The following is a 21,349-nucleotide window of genomic DNA, read 5'->3' as shown; positions in this document are numbered from 1 at the left end:
GGGGTCTCTACTGTCATGCGGGGGGTCTCTACTGGTCATGCGGGGGGGTCTCTACTGGTCATGCGGGGGGGTCTCTACTGGTCATGCGGGGGGGTCTCTACTGTCATGCGGGGGGGGTCTCTACTGGTCATGCGGGGGGGTCTCTACTGGTCATGCGGGGGGGTCTCTACTGGTCATGCGGGGGGGTCTCTACTGGTCATGCGGGGGGGTCTCTACTGGTCATGCGGGGGGGGTCTCTACTGGTCATGCGGGGGGGGTCTCTACTGGTCATGCGGGGGGGTCTCTACTGGTCATGCGCGGGGGGGTCTCTACTGGTCATGCGGGGGGGTCTCTACTGGTCATGCGGGGGGGTCTCTACTGGTCATGCGGGGGGGTCTCTACTGGTCATGCGGGGGTCTCTACTGGTCATGCGGGGGGGTCTCTACTGGTCATGCGGGGGGGTCTCTACTGGTCATGCGGGGGGGGTCTCTACTGGTCATGCGGGGGGGTCTCTACTGGTCATGCGGGGGGGTCTCTACTGGTCATGCGGGGGGGGGTCTCTACTGGTCATGCGGGGGGGGTCTCTACTGGTCATGCGGGGGGGGTCTCTACTGGTCATGCGGGGGGGGTCTCTACTGGTCATGCGGGGGGGGTCTCTACTGGTCATGCGGGGGGGGTCTCTACTGGTCATGCGGGGGGGGTCTCTACTGGTCATGCGGGGGGGGTCTCTACTGGTCATGCGGGGGGGGTCTCTACTGGTCATGCGGGGGGGGTCTCTACTGGTCATGCGGGGGGGGGGTCTCTACTGGTCATGCGGGGGGGGGGTCTCTACTGGTCATGCGGGGGGGGGGTCTCTACTGGTCATGCGGGGGGGGGGTCTCTACTGGTCATGCGGGGGGGGTCTCTACTGGTAATGCGGGGGGGGGTCTCTACTGGTCATGCGGGGGGGGGGTCTCTACTGGTCATGCGGGGGGGGGTCTCTACTGGTCATGCGGGGGGGGTCTCTACTGGTCATGCGGGGGGGTCTCTACTGGTCATGCGGGGGGGTCTCTACTGGTCATGCGGGGGGGTCTCTACTGGTCATGCGGGGGGGTCTCTACTGGTCATGCGGGGGCGTCTCTACTGGTCATGCGGGGGCGTCTCTACTGGTCATGCGGGGGCGTCTCTACTGGTCATGCGGGGGGGCGTCTCTACTGGTCATGCGGGGGGGTCTCTACTGGTCATGCGGGGGGGGTCTCTACTGGTCATGCGGGGGGGGTCTCTACTGGTCATGCGGGGGGGGTCTCTACTGGTCATGCGGGGGGGGTCTCTACTGGTCATGCGGGGGGGGTCTCTACTGGTCATGCGGGGGGGGTCTCTACTGGTCATGCGGGGGGGGGTCTCTACTGGTCATGCGGGGGGGGTCTCTACTGGTCATGCGGGGGGGGGTCTCTACTGGTCATGCGGGGGGGGTCTCTACTGGTCATGCGGGGGGGGTCTCTACTGGTCATGCGGGGGGGGTCTCTACTGGTCATGCGGGGGGGGTCTCTACTGGTCATGCGGGGGGGGTCTCTACTGGTCATGCGGGGGGGGTCTCTACTGGTCATGCGGGGGGGTCTCTACTGGTCATGCGGGGGGGTCTCTACTGGTCATGCGGGGGGGTCTCTACTGGTCATGCGGGGGGGGTCTCTACTGGTCATGCGGGGGGGGTCTCTACTGGTCATGCGGGGGGGGTCTCTACTGGTCATGCGGGGGGGTCTCTACTGGTCATGCGGGGGGGTCTCTACTGGTCATGCGGGGGGGGTCTCTACTGGTCATGCGGGGGGGGTCTCTACTGGTCATGCGGGGGGGGTCTCTACTGGTCATGCGGGGGGGGTCTCTACTGGTCATGCGGGGGGGTCTCTACTGGTCATGCGGGGGGGGTCTCTACTGGTCATGCGGGGGGGTCTCTACTGGTCATGCGGGGGGGGTCTCTACTGGTCATGCGGGGGGGGTCTCTACTGGTCATGCGGGGGGGTCTCTACTGGTCATGCGGGGGGGTCTCTACTGGTCATGCGGGGGGGTCTCTACTGGTCATGCGGGGGGGTCTCTACTGGTCATGCGGGGGGGTCTCTACTGGTCATGCGGGGGGTCTCTACTGGTCATGCGGGGGGTCTCTACTGGTCATGCGGGGGCGTCTCTACTGGTCATGCGGGGGCGTCTCTACTGGTCATGCGGGGGCGTCTCTACTGGTCATGCGGGGGCGTCTCTACTGGTCATGCGGGGGCGTCTCTACTGGTCATGCGGGGGGGTCTCTACTGGTCATGCGGGGGGGTCTCTACTGGTCATGCGGGGGGGTCTCTACTGGTCATGCGGGGGGGTCTCTACTGGTCATGCGGGGGGGTCTCTACTGGTCATGCGGGGGGGTCTCTACTGGTCATGCGGGGGGGTCTCTACTGGTCATGCGGGGGGGTCTCTACTGGTCATGCGGGGGGGTCTCTACTGGTCATGCGGGGGGGTCTCTACTGGTCATGCGGGGGGGTCTCTACTGGTCATGCGGGGGGGTCTCTACTGGTCATGCGGGGGGGTCTCTACTGGTCATGCGGGGGGGTCTCTACTGGTCATGCGGGGGGGTCTCTACTGGTCATGCGGGGGGGTCTCTACTGGTCATGCTGGGGGGTCTCTACTGGTCATGTAGTCTTCCAATCTCTGGATCCATTATGCTTTAGTCTAACCAGGCGTACTGGGTTTTCAGACGTTAATGCTCACAGTACATAATATATCCCAACACTTTTATCCAAACACGTCTGCGAGTCATCCTTGCATACATTTTACATACTGGTGGTCCCGGGAATCGAACCGCCACGCTCTAACAACTGAGCTACATAGGACCACTACATGAATGACATGATATTATGTCCAGTAGGTGATATCATCACACTGATACGAGGTCCTGTTTAGTCCATCAGTTAGTGACGAGACACACAGGGTGTTGTTTTAGTAGGGTTGGGGGTTTATTCCAGGTGGACTACAGAGGGACACACCAACACGGGGCCAGGAGACTTACAGGAAGGAGTGAGCCAGAAAACGCTCCAGAGCCGGCGTGGTGGAAGGCTCTATACCTACTGCTAGGAAAATCCCCCTAAGGGTTGTGTGATCTTTGTATTCTCTACAATAAGAGTTACAGGTACAATTGAAGGACAAAGAAGAGGGAAGATTCAGATATTTAAAATCCTATAAATTAACAATGACATCTTTAACACAAATGTGAAGAAATAAAGTGTACTTCCAGTGCTTAATAAAGTGTACTTCCAGTGCTTAATAAAGTGTACTTCCAGTGTTTAATAAAGTGTACTTCCAGTGCTTAATAAAGTGTACTTCCAGTGCTTAATAAAGTGTACTTCCAGTGCTTAATAAAGTGTACTTCCAGTGCTTAATAAAGTGTACTTCCAGTGCTTACAGGTACAGGTACAATTGAAGGACAAAGAGAGGGAAGATTCAGATATTTAAAATCCTATAAATTAACAATGACATCTTTTTAACACAAATGTGAAGAAATAAAGTGTACTTCCAGTGCTTAATAAAGTGTACTTCCAGTGCTTAATAAAGTGTACTTCCAGTGCTTAATAAAGTGTACTTCCAGTGCTTAATAAAGTGTACTTCCAGTGCTTAATAAAGTGTATTTCCAGTGCTTAATAAAGTGTACTTCCAGTGCTTAATAAAGTGTACTTCCAGTGCTTAATAAAGTGTACTTCCAGTGCTTAATAAAGTGTATTTCCAGTGCTTAATAAAGTGTATTTCCAGTGCTTAATAAAGTGTACTTCCAGTGCTTAATAAATGATGGGTGTGTGTATTGTCTGAATGCTGCTTTACTTGTGATACACAGAACATGTTCTGTCTATGGGTATAGGATTAGATAAGGGCTGGGTGATATGGGCAAAATATAATTTCACTTTTAATATAATATAAATATAATATAATATAATTTCAATTTTTCTAGCTATGACTACAGTGACTAAGTGTGTGCGTGTGACCTACATGACTCTGCGCGCGGTCCTCTCTGTGTCCTCTCTGGTCTCCACATCTGCAGTGGTCAGCAGGACGATGTGGTGTCGGTAGTGACACAGAGCCTTCAGACCAATGAACAGCTGAATACGCAGAGCACACAACTCCATGGTGATGGGAGGACAGGCCTGCGCGCGCACACACACACACACACACACACACACACACACACACACCATTTTTATTACCTGGTGGATGTTAAGTTGGTGAAATTGTAATTACATTGTTATTACCTCACAATTACACTTTTGTATGTTTGGGATGTATTACAATAATCATATTGCTGCTACATGTCAAGTGGATATCCATTGAGAACTGTTTCTTGCAGATATTATGGTCTTACTCTGGGAAACTGACGGGTGGAAGAGGGGCGGTAAGTAGCCACTCACAATGAAGGTTCCACTTTAAATCAAAATTGGGCCTCCCAGCATGTGCAGACCAATCACATTTAGGCTCTCAATTACCATTCCAGAGAGACACTGCTGCCCTGCCTTACAAGGTGCTAGTCAGATTCCACTGTGTCACTGTTGGACACGCACGCATGCAGACACACACTGCACAAAACAACGACACTCTTATCACCAGATGCAACTGTGTAAGTGGCGGTTGCCATTTTGAGCCCTTTCCAGCTCCACCATCTTTGTGAATGTAACGCAGTGATCTGAGCCAAGCAGACAGTTAGTTACCTGTATTTCTGGAGAAGCTCTGATCCACTCTAATGACATCCTGTCTTATTGTGTAGCAGGGCCAATCAGAGCGCAAACAACCGAGGCACAACCAATCACACACGACGGGAAGCCTCAGTCAAAGCATCCTTAAGACCAATAATGAAGATGTCCAAGGCATAGGGGGTAGATATGGTGAAAAGTCCACCAAGCCTGACATAACTAAAAGCTTTCCCGGTAACTCAGATCTATAAAGAGTTCCCTAGGGATCCGGCCGTGGGTCGATCCGTCTTCCATTAGCTAAGGGAAATGTGGTGATCCTCACCTTCATGGTGGTATCGATGTAAGGGTCCTCAGCTCTGGCTGCCACTGCTGCACACCTCACTGAGAAGCACTGGAGAGCATTCCTGAGAAACACAGGTATAAATTAGGGCCCCCTGGGTTTTGTGAGATCATGTGACATGCCTAGATTTGAACCTTTATTTAAAACTTTTTCATCAAACTGTCCACTTTTCTTTTTATGTCACATGGTCCAGCAACCATCCCACAGACAATTGCTTTCATTTTTTGGTGGAATTCTCATTTCTGGACAAAGTTTCAAATAAAGGATAAAATCTTGCTATGTCACATGATTGTGCAAACACTGTAGGGTCGTGTGGTATCCAGATGTTCCTGTACCATACCAGGGTATACAGTATTACCAACCCCCAAAAAGCATATATTAATTACTATATTGAAAATCCCACCGTCAGTATTTAGAAAAATACGGTTTATACCGTATAACGGGGTATCACCGAAGTCAGAGACTAGTCTCATGGACTTCCTTTACCGTCTCGAGAGGCCCAGCCCAGTCCTGTACTTACTTTGTGATGATGTGGAGGAAGAGGTCAGTGAGGACGGCCTGCTGGGCCTTCTCTGGATACTGATAGGCTGAGACCATCTGAACCCCGCCCCTCACGCTGTACAAATAGCCCGTCTTGGGCAGCGAGAAGAAACAGAACAAACACGTCGGCTCCACCCCTCTGCCCCCCTCCACACATACTTCCTGGTTACCTGGTTGTCAGGGAGAGGAGACCAATGGAAGAGAGTGGGATGAGATGTGAAGCAGATGGGAATGTAGAAAATATAGATGCCCCATGTAGTGTATGAGGGACACTTAAAGTTTTAAGTGTCCCTCATACATATGTATTTACACTACATGTTAGTTCCATAGGTAGGGAAAGAGCCATGTATTTAGAGAGTTAGGACATTGAGGTTTCTACATTATGATGCATTTAACATGACACTACACCATTCTATGGCAGCCATGTTAGCTCCATTGTCTCACGTCAGATGGCGTCACTCCTCTGCGACACTCATCCCTCAACCGATCGTTCTCGTAGGACGTGAAACTTCAAATTTGAATAATGAGCATCCGCCATTCAAAAAATGTAAACATAGTCCCTAATTTTGTATATCACTGTGCTCTCATATGACTCTATGAAATAGGCAGAATAACTAGCTAGCTAAATTACTACACACATTGTGACAGTGATTTAATAGTTTGCCATTGTGAAAAAAACGTTTAAAAAAAACAGTGGTTTGTACATCTCCTGTACAAATTGCGTGCCAGGATGTTGGTCGCCAGTGTAGTGACTTGATCAGCTGTGTAGCTAACTGTTGTAGCTAGTTTACTGACACAGTTAGCTAGCTCTTTCTTCACTAACTAACATAAAAAGCTTGCTTAGCCTGTTTAAATTACCCTGAAGTTGTAGACACGCAGCCCCACAATTAAGAAGAAGTGACTTAACAGAAAATCGGTCCATAGATCAGCATGTTTCTCCGCAATTGTATCGTTGAGGTCAGCTGAGCACAGCAGCTAACTCAGGAGGCCGGTGGAATGACTCGAAAAACTGCTTCACGAAAACTCATAACAATGTGAGCATAATTAGCACTACTAGCTAACTACAGTAGCTTGCTAGCCAGCTTTTATTGGAAGTTTTAACATTGTGTGTGCAGCACTAGGTAGGTAGATGATTTCAGCTAACGTTAGCGACCTAATGTTAATGTCGGACAAATTTATGCTAGCTTTCGTGCCCATTGTCAAACTTTAGAAATACTGTTCATTGAAGCAACATAATCCTCACCAACATAACATTATTGACATACAGTGCATTCGGAAAGTATTCAGTACCCTTGACTTTTTCCACTTTGTTACGTTAGAACCTTATTCTAAAATGTATTAAATCATTCGTATTCCTCAATCTAAGCACAGTATCCCATAATGGCAAAGCGAAAACAGGTTTTTAGAAATTTTAGCAAATGTATTAAAAATAAAAAAACAGAAATACCTTATTTACATAAGTATTCAGACCCTTTGCTATGAGACTCGAAATTGAGATCAGGTGCATCCTGTTTCCATTGATCATCCTTGAGTTGTTTTTACAACTTGATTGGAGTCCACCTGTGGTAAATTCAATTGATTGGGCATGATTTGGAAAGGCACACACCTGTCTATATAAGGTCCCACAGTTGACAGTGCATGTCTGAGCAAAAACCAAGCCACGAGGTCGAAGGAATTGTCAATAGAGCTCCGAGACAGGATTGTGTCGAGGCACAGATCTGAGGAAAGGTACCAAAAGATGTCTGCAGCATTGAAGGTCCCCAAGAACACAGTGGCTTCCATCATTCTTAAATGGAAGAAGTTTGGAACCACCAAGACTCTTCCTAGAGCTGGCCACCCGGCTAAACTGAGCAATCGGGGGAGAGAGCCTTGGTCAGGGAGGTGACCAAGAACCCAATGGTCACTGACAGAATTCCAGAGTTCCTCTGTGGAGATGGTTGTCCTTCTGGAAGATTCTCCCATCTCTGCAACACTCCACCAAATCAGGCCTTTATGGTAGAGTGGCCAGACAGAAGCCACTACTCAGTAAAACGCACAACAGCCTGCTTGGAGTTTGCCAAAAGGCACCTAAAGGACTCACAGACCATGAGAAACAAGATTCTCTGGTCTGATGAAACCCAGATGGAACTCTTTGGCCTGAATGCCAACCGTCAAGTCTGGAGGAAACCTTGCACCATTCCTACGGTGAAGCATGGTGGTGGCAGCATCATGCTGTGGGGATGTTTTCAGTGGCAGTGACTGGGACGCTAGTCAGGATCGAGGGAAAGATGAAAGGAGCAAAGTACAGAGAGATCCTTGATGAAAACCTGCCCCAGAGCGCTCAGGACCTCAGACTGGACAATGACCCTAAGCAAACAGCCAAGACAACACAAGAGTGGCTTCGGGACAAGTCTCTGAATGTCAGAGTGGCCCAGCCAGAGCCCGGGCTTGAAACCGATCAAACATCTCTGGAGAGACCTGAAAACACCTGTGTAGCGACGCTCCCCATCCAACCTGACAGAGCTTGAGAGGATCTGCAGAGAAGAATGGGGAGAAACTCCCCAAATACAGGTGTACCAAGCTTGTAGCCTCATATCCAAGAAGACTCGAGGCTGTAATCGCTGCCAAAGGTGCTTCAACAAAGTACTGAGTAAAGGGTCTGAACACTTATGTAAATGTGATTTTAATTTTATACATTTGCAAACATTTCTAAAATCATGTATTTGCTTTGTCATTATTGTTTGTAGATTGAAGAACAAAATAAAAAATTATTTTAGAATAAGGCTATAACGTAACAAAAATGTGGGAAAAGTATGAATACTTTCCAAATGCACTATATTTGTTTTAGATTAATTCAGACAGTTTGAGGCAAAACTGGGATTCAGCAATGTCAATATCACCTAGGTAATACTGTTGAAATGTTAGACAGCACAAAGTACTTTGGAGCTATCCCATTACGCGATAGGAGACCGATCTGTGCAGGTGGAAACGGTGTGCTATCTGAAGACAATGTGTTAGCTCCCCATTAACATTACATGGGGAATATTTAAACAACGCTATTTATAAACAGCATGTCTAGAATGAGAACCATTCAATTCTAAAAGTTGGCCCAACTCTATACGGTTCTGGGCAGGGACAGTGTAATGAGGTTCTGACTCACTGGTGAACACAGGGTGAAACTGCAGGGAGTGCAGGCGGGTCTCCTCAACACTGCAGTCCTGGAAGAAGTCTGGAGCAAAACGCCTGGACAGGGGAGACTCAATATGATGAGGCCACACAAACACACACACACACACACACACACACACACACACACACACACACACACACACACACACACACACACACACACACACACACACACACACACACACACACACACACACACACACACACACACACACACACACACACACACACACACACACACACACACAGAAAGACAGACCTGTATAAGATATAGGTGATGATGAGGTTGCCCCTGGCCTCACTCTCCATGCCTGTCCACTCCAGAGAGACCTTGACCCCACAGTCCTTAGCCCTGTCCCCCAGGAGCTCTTGGTGCTTGGGGAAAATGAAGAAGTCATCCTGGTCACGGTGACCAGCCAGACCCTCTCTCCTCACCTCTGGCGAATATAACACAGTGTAAACACAACCTAGTCAGACAGAATATGCAAATCACACCATGATCTGTGAAGTACAGCATGTAGTATCTGAAGCATCTGTTTTCATGTGTAGAGTGTTACCCGTCTCGTTGTCGTGTTCTGCTCCAGTGATCATATCTTGGGGGACCAGACTGTGGTCCTGGGGCTTCTTGTCAGCTGACTTCTGGGTAAAAGCAGCACCAGGAAGTCTCTCCAGTTTGACCACCAGCACCTCCAGCTCTGTCTGCAGGGCAATGTACCCTGCACAGATCGCCACCTGCAGGCAGGCAGGGAGGGCATACATTTTCTATGAAAAGTTTACATGACAGAATAACCTTCTCTAACTTAGGAGCGGCAGGTAGCCTAGCGGTTAGAGAGGCGAGCCAGCAACCGGAGGGCTGCAAGTTTGAATCCCAGGTCCGACAGGAAAAAACTGGTGGGAGGTGAGCTGGCAACAGGAGGGTATCAAATCCTAGATGCCATTGCCTGACTTTGTGCACGAACCCCCCACACCTCTCTAAAACCTGTATTTGGTACTTGGTATTTTATTAGGATCCCCATTAGCGATTGTGAAAACCATAGCTACTCTTCCTGGGGTCCACACAGAACATGAAATAATACAGAACACGAATCAATAAGAACTACATACATTTAAAGAGGGCACACATAGCCTACATACACAAACTATCTAGGCTCTATATAATACTTTACGCTTTCTTGAATTTGTATCTGGATTTTGGGACTGTGAAAAGACCCCTGGTGGCATGTCTGGTGGGGTAAGTGTGTGTGTGTGTCAGAGTAAGTTGACTATGCAAACAATTTGGAATTTAACACAATGTTTATTATAAAAAGAAGAAGTGATGCAGTCAGTCTCTCCTCATCTATTAGCCAAGAGAGACTGGCACGCATAGTATTTATATCAGCCCTCTGATTACAATTAAGAACAAGACGTGCCGCTCTGTTCTGGACCAGCTGCAGCTTAACTAGGTCTTTCTTTGCAGCACTTGATTATTGTCCAGCCATGTGGTCAACATAAGATCAAATTAGAGACTGCAGGACTTCCTTTGTGGAGTGTGGTGTCAAAAAAGAAGATCATCTATTACAGACAGAGCTCTCCCCATCTTTACAACCATTGAATCTAAACTCAGCAAAAAAATAAACGTCCCTTTTTCAGGACCCTGTCTTTCAAAGATAATACATAAAAATACAAATAACTTCACAGATCTTCATTGTAAAGGGTTTAAACACTGTTTCCCATGCTTGTTCAATGAACCATAAACAATGAATGAACATGCACTTGTGGAACGGTCATAAAGACACTAACAGCTTACAGACGGTAGGCAATTAAGGTCACAGTTATGAAAACTTAGGACACTAAAGAGGCCTTTCTACTGACTCTGAAAAACACCAAAAGAAAGATGCCCAGGGTCCCTGCTCATCTGCGTGAACGTGCCTTAGGCATGCTGCAAGGAGGCATGAGGACTGCAGATGTGGCCAGGGCAATAAATTGCAATGTCCGTACTGTGAGACGCCTAAGACAGCGCTACAGGGAGACAGGACGGACAGCTGATCATACTCGCAGTGGCAGACTATGTGTAACAACACCTGCACAGGATCGGTACATTCCAACATCACACCTGCTGGACAGGTACATGATGGCAACAACTGCCTGTCTGATCGCTGGATCAGACTGGACTGGCAAAAAGTGCTCTTCACTGACGAATCGCTGTTTTGTCTCACCAGGGGCGATGGTCGGATCCGTGTTTATCGTTGAATGGAATGAGCGTTACACCGAGGCCTGTACTCTGGAGCGGGATCGATTTGGAGGTGGAGGGTCCGTCATGGTCTGGGGCAGTGTGTCAGCATCATCGGACTGAGCTTGTTGTCATTGCAGGCAATCTCAACGCTGTGCGTTACAGGGAAGACATCCTCCTCCCTCATGTGGTACTCTTCCTGCAGGCTCATCCTGACATGACCCTCCAGCATGACAATGCCACCAGCCCTACTGCTCATTCTGTGCGGGATTTCCTGCAAGACAGGAATGTCAGTGTTCTGCCATGTCCAGCAAAGAGCCCGGATCACAATCCCATTGAGCGCGTCTGGGACCTGTTGGATTGGAGGGTGAGGGCTAGCCCCCAGAAATGTCCAGGAACTTGCAGGTGCCTTGGTGGAAGAGTGGGGTAACATCTCACAGCAAGAACTGGCAAATTTGGTGCAGTCCATGAGGAGGAGATGCACTGCAGTACTTAATGCAGCTGGTGGCCACACCAGATACTGACTGTTACTTTTGATTTTGACCCCCCCCCCCTTTGTTCAGGGACACATTATTCAATTTCTGTTAGTCACATGTCTGTGGAACTTGTTCAGTTTATGTCTCAGTTGTTGAATCTTGTGTTCATACAAATATTTACACATGTTAAGTTTGCTGAAAATAAACGCAGTTGACAGTGAGAGGACGTTTCTTTTTTTGCTGAGTTTATATGTTTTGACTATGACAGTAAGACAATCTAAGGTAACACTAAGTAATTTAGTCTCCTCCACTTGTTCAACAGCCACACCATTCAGTACCAGATTCAGCTAGAACTTAGGGAATGATTTGTACCAAATACAAAGCTCTTAGTTTTAGAGATGTTCAGGACCAGTTTATTACTGGCCACCCATTCCAAAACGGACTGCAACTCCTTGTTAACGGTTTCAGTGACTTCATTAGCCTCGGTTGCTGACAAGTACGGTGCACTCGTAAAGTATTCAGAGCCCTTGACTTTCCACATTTGTTACGTTACAGCCTTTTTCTAAAATGGATTAAATAGTTTTTCCCCCCCTCATCAATCTACACACCCCATAATGACAAAGCAACAGCCGTTTAGAACTTTTTGCAAATGTATTAAAAATAAAAAACTGAAATATCACATAAGTATTCAGACCCTTTACTCAGTACTTAGTTGAAGTACTTAGTAATTTGTTGGCAGCGATTACAGCCTTGAGTCTTCTTGGGTATGACGATACAAGCTTGGCACACCTGTATTTGGGGAGTTTCTCCCACTCTTCTCTGCAGATCCTCTCAAGCTCTGTCAGGTTGGATGGGGAGCGTCGCTGCACAGCTATTTTCAGGTCTCTCCAGAGTCGTTCGATCGGGTTCTAGTCCGGGCTCTGGCTGGGCCCCTCAAGGACATTCAGAGACTTGTCCCGAAGCCACTCCTGCGTTGTCTTGGCTGTGTGCTAAGGGTCATTGTCCTTTTGGAAGGTGAACCATCGCCCCAGTCTGAGGTCCTGAGTGCTCTGGAGCAGGTTTTCATCAAGGATCTCTCTGTGCTTTGCACCTTTCATCTTACCCTCGATCCTGACTAGTATCCCAGTCCCTGCCGCAGAAAAACATCCCCACAGCATGATGCTGCCACCACCACGCTTCACAGTAGTGATGGTGCCAGGTTTCCTCCAGATGTGACGGTTGGCAGTCAAGCCAAAGAGTTTATGATTGAATCTTGTTTCTTATGGTCAGAGTTTTTTGGCAAACTCCAAGCGGGCTGTCATGTGCCTTTTACTGAGAAGTGGCTTCCGTCTGACCACACTACCATAAAGGCTTGATTGGTGTAGTGCTGCAGAGATGGTTGTCCTTCTGGAAGATTCTCCCATCTCCACAGAGGAACTCTGGAGCTCTAACAGAGTGACAATCGGGTTCTTGGTCACCTCCCAAGGCCATTATCCCCTGATTGCTCAGTTTGGCCAGCTCTAGGAAGAGTCTTGGTGGTTCCAAACTTCTTCCATTTAAGAATGATGGAGGCCACTGTGTTCTTGGGGCCCTTCAATGCTGCAGACATTTTTTGGTACCCTTCCCCAGATCTGTGCCTCGACAATCCTGTCTCAGAGCTCTACGGACAATTCCTTTGACCTCATGGTTTGGTTTCTGCTCTGACATGCACTGTCAACTGTGGGACCTTATATAGACAGGTTTGAGCCTTTCCAAATCATGTCCAATCAATTGAATTGACCACAGGTGGACCCCAATCAATATGTCAAGGACGATCAACGGAAACAGGATGCACCTGAGCTCAATTTCAAGTCTCATCGCAAAGGGTCTGAATACCTATGTAAATAAGGTACCCGTTTTTTGAATATATATATATATTTTTTAAGTTCTCGCTTTGTTATTATCAGGTATTGTGTGTATATTGATGAGGCAAAAAATGTATTTAATCCATTTCAGAATATGGCTGTAATGTAACAAAATGTGGAAAAAGTCAAGGGGTCTGAATACTTTCTGAATGCACTGTATGTATTTCAGTGTCTACGCAGGGAATATTTTTTATTTTATTTTTTACTTTCAATAACTGGGTGGTAAAAGAGACTACGGAAATCCCAACCCCTAACCTACATCAATCCATCCTATCCCATCCCTACCTGTTGGGGAGACAGTCCCGGGAGGTGGATGATCAGACAGCGCTCAAAGTCTAGGATGGAGAGCTTGTCGTTGAGGGCCTGTCTCTTTAGACTGAACAGCACCAGGCTCTTAGGACACCCCACCAGCAGGTCTCCAGTCACCCCACAGCACGCCACACACAGCGGACGCTCAAACAGTGGAATCTCAATGATCTCCATCTGCTCCTTGGGAGCCCCGCGCATGGACGAGCCGCGCAGGAAATGACCGAGCAGACGCACGCCAACGCGTGTCTTCTCAGCCGCCTGGTAGCGCCAGTTGGTGTAGGCGCGGAGGTAGGGGGCGTTGTTCTTCTCCTCGATGGTCACCAGGTAGTCCCCTGTGGAGGGAGGGGCGGACAAGGGATGGGAGGGAAGTCGGGGGGGGGGGGGGGGGGGGGGGATTAGGTAGAAAGGGTCAAAAACTATTTTATTGGTCACATGCTTCCTAAACAAACAACAGGTGTAGACTAACAGTGAGATGCTTACTTATGAGGAGAATGTCATGAGTTAGAGGTAGTTTTCCAAGCCAATACTAACTTCCTTCATACTGAACACAAAGACATAAAAATGGTATCCACTAGATCATCTGACTCTTGGGGATGTAGACAAAGAGCCTCGTTGTTCATTTGACTCTTGGGGATGTAGACAAAGAGCCTCGTTGTTCATTTGACTCTTGGGGATGTAGACAAAGAGCCTCATTGTTCATTTGACTCTGGGGGATGTAGACAAAGAGCCTCGTTGTTCATTTGACTCTTGGGGATGTAGACAAAGAGCCTCGTTGTTCATTTGACTCTTGGGGATGTAGACAAAGAGCCTCGTTGTTCATTTGACTCTTGGGGATGTAGACAAAGAGCCTCGTTGTTCATTTGACTCTTGGGGATGTAGACAAAGAGCCTCGTTGTTCATTTGACTCTTGGGGATGTAGACAAAGAGCCTCGTTATTCATTTGACTCTTGGGGATGTAGACAAAGAGCCTCGTTGTTCATTTGACTCTTGGGGATGTAGACAAAGAGCCTCGTTGTTCATCTGACTCTGGGGGACGTAGACAAAGAGCCTCGTTGTTCATCTGACTCTGGGGGATGTAGACAAAGAGCCTCGTTGTTCATTTGACTCTTGGGGATGTAGACAAAGAGCCTCGTTGTTCATTTGACTCTTGGGGATGTAGACAAAGAGCCTCGTTGTTCATCTGACTCTGGGGGACGTAGATAAAGAGCCTCGTTGCTAAAATCACGACATATCCCTTTAACACTAGAGATCCAAATTATCCTTGTTTTGTTGATTGCATTTCAACTAACTTCATTAGCTACAGTTGAAGTAGGAAGTTTACATACACCTTAGCCAAATACATTTAAACACAGTTTTTCACAATTCCTGACATTTAATCCAAGTAGAAATTCCCTGTCTTAGGTCAGTTAGGATCACCACTTTATTTGAAGAATGTGAAATGTCAGAATAATAGTAGAGATAATTATTTATTTCAGCTTTGATTTCTTTCATCACATTCCCAGTGGGTCAGAAGTTTACATACACTCAATTTGTATTTGGTAGCACTGCCTTTAAATTGTTTAACTTGGGTCAAACGTTTCAGGTAGCCTTCCACAAGCTTCCCACAATAAGTTGGGTGAATTTTGGCCCATTCCTCCTGACAGAGCTGGTGTAACTGAGTCAGGTTTGTAGGAATCCTTGCTCGCACACACTTTTTCAGTTCTGCCCACAAATTTTCTATAGGATTGAGGTCAGGGCTTTATGATGGCCACTCCAATACCTTGACTTTGTTGTCCTTAAGCCCTTTTGCCACAACTTTGGAAGTATGCTTGGGGTCATTGTCCATTTGGAAGACCCATTTGCGACCAAGCTTTAACTTCCTGAGTGATGTCTTGAGATGTTGCTTCAATATATCCACATAATTTTCCATCCTCGTGATGCCATCTATTTTGTGAAGTGCACCAGTCCCTCCTGCAGCAAAGCACCCCCACAACATGATGCTGCCACCCCCGTGCTTCATGGTTGGGATGGTGTTCTTCGGCTTGCAAGTCTCCCCCATTTTCCTCCAAACATAACAATGCTCATTATGGCCAAACAGTTCTATTTTTGTTTCATCAGACCAGAGGACATTTCTCCAAAAAGCACGATCTTTGTCCCCATGTGTAGTTGCAAACCGTAGTCTGGCTTTTTTATGGCGGTTTTGGAGTAGTGGCTTCTTCCTTGCTGAGCGGCCTTTCAGGTTATGTCGATATAGGTCTCGTTTTACTGTGGATATAGATACTTTTGTACCTGTTTCCTCCAGCATCTTCACAAGGACCTTTGCTGTTGTTCTGGAATAGATTTCCACTTTTCGCACCAAAGTACATTCATCTCTAGGACAGAACGCGTCTCCTTCCTGAGCGGTATAGTCCCATGGTGTTTATACTTGCGTACCATTGTTTGTATAGATGAACGTGGTACCTTCAGGTGTTTGGAAATTGCTCCCAAGGATGAACCAGACTTGTGGAGGTCTACCATTTTTTTCTGAGGTCTTAGCTGATTTCTTTTGATTTTCCCATGATGTCAAGCAAAGAGGCACTGAGTTTGAAGGTAGGCCTTGAAATACATCCACAGGTACAGCTCCAATAGACTCAAATTATGTCAATTAGCCTAGCAGAAGCTTCTGAAGCCATCACATAATTTTCTGGAATTTTCCAAGCTGTTTAAAGGCAGTCAACTTAGTGTATGTAAACTTCTGACTCACTGGAATTGTGATAGACAGATTATTTCACTTATAATTCACTCTAAACAATTGTTGGAAAAATGACTTGTGTCATGCACAAAGTAGATGTCCTAACCGACTTGCCAAAACTATAGTTTGTTAACAAGACATTTCTGGAGTGGTTAAAAAACTAGTTTTAATGACCCCAACCTAAGTGTATGTAAACTTCCGACTTCAACTGTAGCTATGTAGACCAAATCAAAATGTTTCTAGGTGTTTCCAATCCCCCCCCCAATTTCTATTTTCACGGTATTGAAAATCATACCGTCTGTAATTCAAAAACCCCGGTATACGGTATATTGCCCAAGCCTAGTAGCTAGATCGCTAAGATTGCGTTGTTCATGTAGGAAATGCTAGCTAGCTACAAAGCTACATTGTATTGGTTGCAGCAGACCTGTATGCTAGCCAGCCAGTCTGCTAACTAATTGCAATGTTGGATAGATAGCTAACGTAAACTCACCCCATTCCATACAAATGTGCGTAACCGCGACATTCAAACGAGGCTACAAAGAAAACTAATGGGACTGTAGCGACTGTGTTGACTTCAAAATCGGGGGTGTGAACTAGGTTTCTATTCAAGCGTTGATTGACATGGTAATGGCTCTATAATATTGGAGAACAGTTGAAAAAACTGACCCTCCGTTACATCTTGACATGTCATGTCGTAACGTACAGCACGCATAAAGCAACTATTTCTGTCTTACAATCTCTCTCCACCAGGTGTAGCACTTCTCTCATCGTTTAAAAACAAGAAATGGACAGTGACGGGGGTAAGGGGGGATACCTAGTCCTTTTTTTTGTCATCATTGCATGCGATCATCATTCTCAAAGCCGCTGTTTACTTCTAAGATCACTTTAGCACCGCCCTAAAAACCCGATTCAAATTCGACACAAACCTTCAAATAGGTATGTAATGACACATTATATAAACTCTTTATAGTGTTTTATTTACATTTTAGAGGCGATAAGGTGATAAGTTGGACAGATCGAGTGAAATAAAGCAATTTTCCCACACAACATCTGTCCTTCTCACTATCACGCATTAGTTTCGCTTCCCCACCCGCCATTTTTAAAAAGACCCGACGGGGCTCATTGCCTGCTTGAATTATGCAGAAACGGGAATCGTTTAGGTCATGTAATTGATTTTGTTGGAAAGGGGAGAAATTGTGCTTTACAATGGTATTGGCATTACAGTTGATCTGGAAGTATTACGTTTTTGGGGTGCTAAAATAAGGGCAATTGTATGGACCAAGGCGATGTACGAGTTTACGTTAATCTGTTCCATTTACGGAAAGTATTTCAATTTATCCAATCTTCACATACCGGCACTGTGCAGCATGCAAAAACATTAGTTAGCTAGCTAATGTTAGCTCATCTGTAGCCCCCAACTACCTATATACGCCGTAGCCACTCAAAATAGTCCGAATTAATCTAACTGAAATCTGTCACTCATTTTAAAAATGTGCGTGAAAACTATTCGTCTCGCGTTGAATGACAAAGACTTTATTCAAGAATCCTTACTGTTGATCAATTACCGACGAAGAGACAAAGACCTCGGCGCCGAACTTGTGTGCCCGAACAGCCCCCCCCCAAAAAATCTACTCCAAAACGTCAGAAAATATGCAAACTTCTGAATTGTTTAGGCTGGGAAGCATGCGGAGGCCTTAACGCTTTGGTTAGCTAACCCAGTAAATATGTTTGTTTGGTTACCAATGCAACTACTGTAGCTATCTAATAAACTTGCTAGCTACACTACATGACCAAAAGTATGTGGATATGTAACGGATGTGAAATGGCACGTACTAAAGTTATACTGTTACAGATACATGCTTGTCGAACATCTCATTCCAAAATCATGGGCATTAATATGGAGTTGGTCCCCCCCTATGCTGCTGTAACAGCCTCCACTCTTCTGGGAAGGCTTTCCACTAGATGCTGGAGCATTGCTGCGGGGACTTGCTTCCATTCAGCCACAAGCATTACGGAGGTCGGGCACTGATGTTGGGCTACTAGGCCTGGCTCACAGTTGGCGTTCCAATTCATCCCAAAGGTGTTCGATGGGGTTGAGGTCAGGGCTCCGAGCAGGCCAGTGAAGTTCTTCCACACCGATCTCGACAAATCATTTCTTTATGGACGTCGCTTTGTGCATGGGGTCATGCTGACGTTGCTTCCATAGGCATTGGAAGTCAGTAGTGAGTGTCGCAACCAAGGATAGACGATTTTTACGTGCTACATGGCTCAGCACTCGGCGGTCCCATTCTGTGAGGTTGTATGGCCTACCACTGCGGCTGAACCGTTGTTGCTCATAGACATTTCCACTTCACAATAACAGCACACACAGTTGACCAGGCAGCTTAAGCAGGGCAGAATTTCTTGTTGGAAAGGTGGCGTCCTATGACTGTGCCACGTTGAAAGTCACTAAGCTCTTCAGTAAGGCCATTCCACTGACAATGTTTGTCTATAGAGATTGCTTGATTTTATACACCCGTTGGTGTGGCTGAAATAGCAGAATCCACTCATTTGAAGGGCTGTCCACCTACTTTTGGCCATGTAGTGTACTTCAGTGGATGTTGAAAACATTTTTAGCCGTGGTATAAATGGGATAATCAACTCCTGGCTCTATGTGTTCTCTGGAAAACAATGCAACTCAGAGGAAGGTTAGGATTATGCCTCTACTGCCATTCATTTATATTCGCCTGGCTTGGATTTCTCCCTGACCAATATGGTTGCCATTTTCACACCATTCTGGAACTTTGAGGGTTCATGACAAATCCACCTCTAGTAATTAGATGCACCTCAGTCACTCAGCAGTAAACAAGTGAGCAAATAGGGAAAGAAGAAGTGAGAGAAAGAAAGTGACACACCTATCTCACTGTGTAGGATGCTCTGCACAGTCCCCATAGTGGCGAAGCGACAGATGAGAGGACACCCATCTTCACCCAGTTGAAAAGCCTCGATCTTGCATCCTCCAGCGGACACCACGAATAGGGCACCCCCGCCGCAGCACACCAACCCCGGTTCCTGCTCGGTTGGCACGATTTGCTGGGACGCGAAAGGGTGGCAGTTGTATACGTGAACCATCTTTGCTTGTTTTCGTAAATTACGTCGAGAAAAACGATGTATACACCAAGCTAACTACATTGTCCCTGTGCGGGGCTTGTTACCAAATATGTGGTATTACTGTCTCTATCGCGGCTAGTGAACTAAAGTACAGCCCGAGGCTAGCTAACGTTAGCTAGATTACTTAATCAAAATCACATGCCCCGCCGTCTTGTGATGAGCAGGCAGAATCCGTTGAAGTCGAAAAGTATGTTTTTCTACCCAGTCTATGGTAAGTTTACTCCACTTCCTCTGCAATTCGAAGTCCCCCTTCTACACAGAAATCATAAAGTAATGTGAAACAGAAATGTGAAACAGAAAGTCATGCTGTGAAAGTGACAACTAGAAATAACAACCCCACCTCCAGCGTTGATTGGTTGAGTTCCCTGTCAGTAAGTCGCCGCGTCTTTCGATACGGTTTGAAAGTCCCGCCTGCCTTCTTCTTCTTCTTCATCATCTTCTTCTTATTATTCTTTGGTGAGGTTTAACTGCGGTTTTTATCCAATTTATGTTGGATACTGAGGTTTCTATGACTACTACCGACTAAACTGTGATATAAATACATTATACTTTGAACCACAAAATTGAGATAAAAAAAAGAATCAATACAAATAAAACCCTACACTCATTCATCCTTAAGAGTCTATGAGTGCGTCAATCAAAGTAACATAATAAAAAAAATCCCCATCAAAATTTGTCAGTTTAAGATTTTCTGGGGCATTGGCTGCGTCTCAATCATAAACATGTCGGCCTTACGTATCTGTGGTGGAGTGTGGCTAAACTACAGTGGTGTTTGTCAGACCATGAGACGTCCCGGAAATCGGTCTTCTCGCAAAAAACATCTGTAGCGTCCGAACGGTTTGGCTTTCAAATTAATGTGACCACTCTAGAAAAGAGGAGACTGCCACAAGTGTCACGGGACTTGTCTGAAAGTAACCCATTACAAATGAATGCAACTATGGAGGTTGTTTTGTGCCCAAAAAATACAACGGGTTAAATCCTGAGCTTTCTTATATCTCCTAGATATAGGACAAACTCTTCAAAACCTTATTCCTTATGATTTATTTTTTGACTGTCTTTTTTTGCCATTTATGAATGTGTCATTCAATGTGTTTCTATGGGCTATAGTAGTAAAGACCAAATTCAATATTTTATCAAATAATTTTGTAATACTTTTTTAATATATACCTAAATGTCAAATTAAATAGCTAAATGATCTCAGGCCAACGGCGGACAGGACACCACCACTCAACACGACCTGTAACTCTTCTAAAGTCAAATCTCGTACCCCCAAATACTTCTCTTTTTCTGTGACTTACGTTCCATCTCTGCTGTACAGTAGATAACCCTAGCTATGAACGCTAAGAATTCAACCTTACTAAAGCCTATATCACTCACTGACCTAACCCTCTGTGCTGGCACAGATCTACTACTCACGAGTGAATTTATTTACCAAATGCCGGTTTTCAATTTATTTGACGGGCCAAGAAGAGGCACGAAGCCCGAAAAAGTTATAACCGTTTCATTAGAACGACAAACACGAACTACAACTCCAACCGGCTGTATATGTCGTACATTCGACAGCTTGGCGGTCTGCAAAGTACTGTCTGGCAACGTTGAGTAAAAAAGCCCCACCGTAATCTAATATAAAACGCATCAAGCCATCAGACTGCTGAACACTTGAACTGGACCGAACACCTGCTCTTATTCTCCACACCTTAGCACACGTCACAACTGCTACTACCAGATTCTTATTATACGGCTCAATTTATACACTTGCCCCCCATCCCCCTCTTCCCCATTACACGTGTAAATATTGTACTATAAATTGTGCCTTCCTGTATTATACTGAAGCTAAAATATTAATTATATTCTACTGCCATTTACTTTAAGTTTGTATTCTTATTTTGTATTA

General features: G+C 46.4%; 1 protein-coding gene across 1 annotated transcript in view; it reads right to left on the bottom strand.

The window, feature by feature from the left end:
• Positions 1-19,790, bottom strand: part of hps3 (HPS3 biogenesis of lysosomal organelles complex 2 subunit 1) — a 30,303-nt gene extending 10,513 nt beyond the window's left edge. Inside the window, exons 1-10 of the mRNA XM_039001771.1 lie at positions 19,200-19,790; positions 13,572-13,927; positions 9,276-9,450; positions 8,978-9,155; positions 8,690-8,772; positions 5,531-5,720; positions 4,993-5,074; positions 3,976-4,130; positions 3,005-3,106; positions 544-755 (exon numbers count right to left, since the gene is read on the bottom strand). Coding sequence (XP_038857699.1) covers positions 544-755; positions 3,005-3,106; positions 3,976-4,130; positions 4,993-5,074; positions 5,531-5,720; positions 8,690-8,772; positions 8,978-9,155; positions 9,276-9,450; positions 13,572-13,927; positions 19,200-19,416 — 1,750 coding nt within the window. The 5' untranslated portion in view covers positions 19,417-19,790. The remainder of the gene's footprint in view (positions 1-543; positions 756-3,004; positions 3,107-3,975; positions 4,131-4,992; positions 5,075-5,530; positions 5,721-8,689; positions 8,773-8,977; positions 9,156-9,275; positions 9,451-13,571; positions 13,928-19,199) is intronic.
• Positions 19,791-21,349: the final 1,559 nt, after the last annotated feature.

Source organism: Salvelinus namaycush, chromosome 10, assembly GCF_016432855.1.
Source record: "Salvelinus namaycush isolate Seneca chromosome 10, SaNama_1.0, whole genome shotgun sequence".
Lineage (NCBI taxonomy): Eukaryota > Metazoa > Chordata > Actinopteri > Salmoniformes > Salmonidae > Salvelinus > Salvelinus namaycush.
The sequence above is the reverse complement of the archived record's forward strand: the minus strand, read 5'-3'. Positions and strand labels throughout refer to the sequence as shown.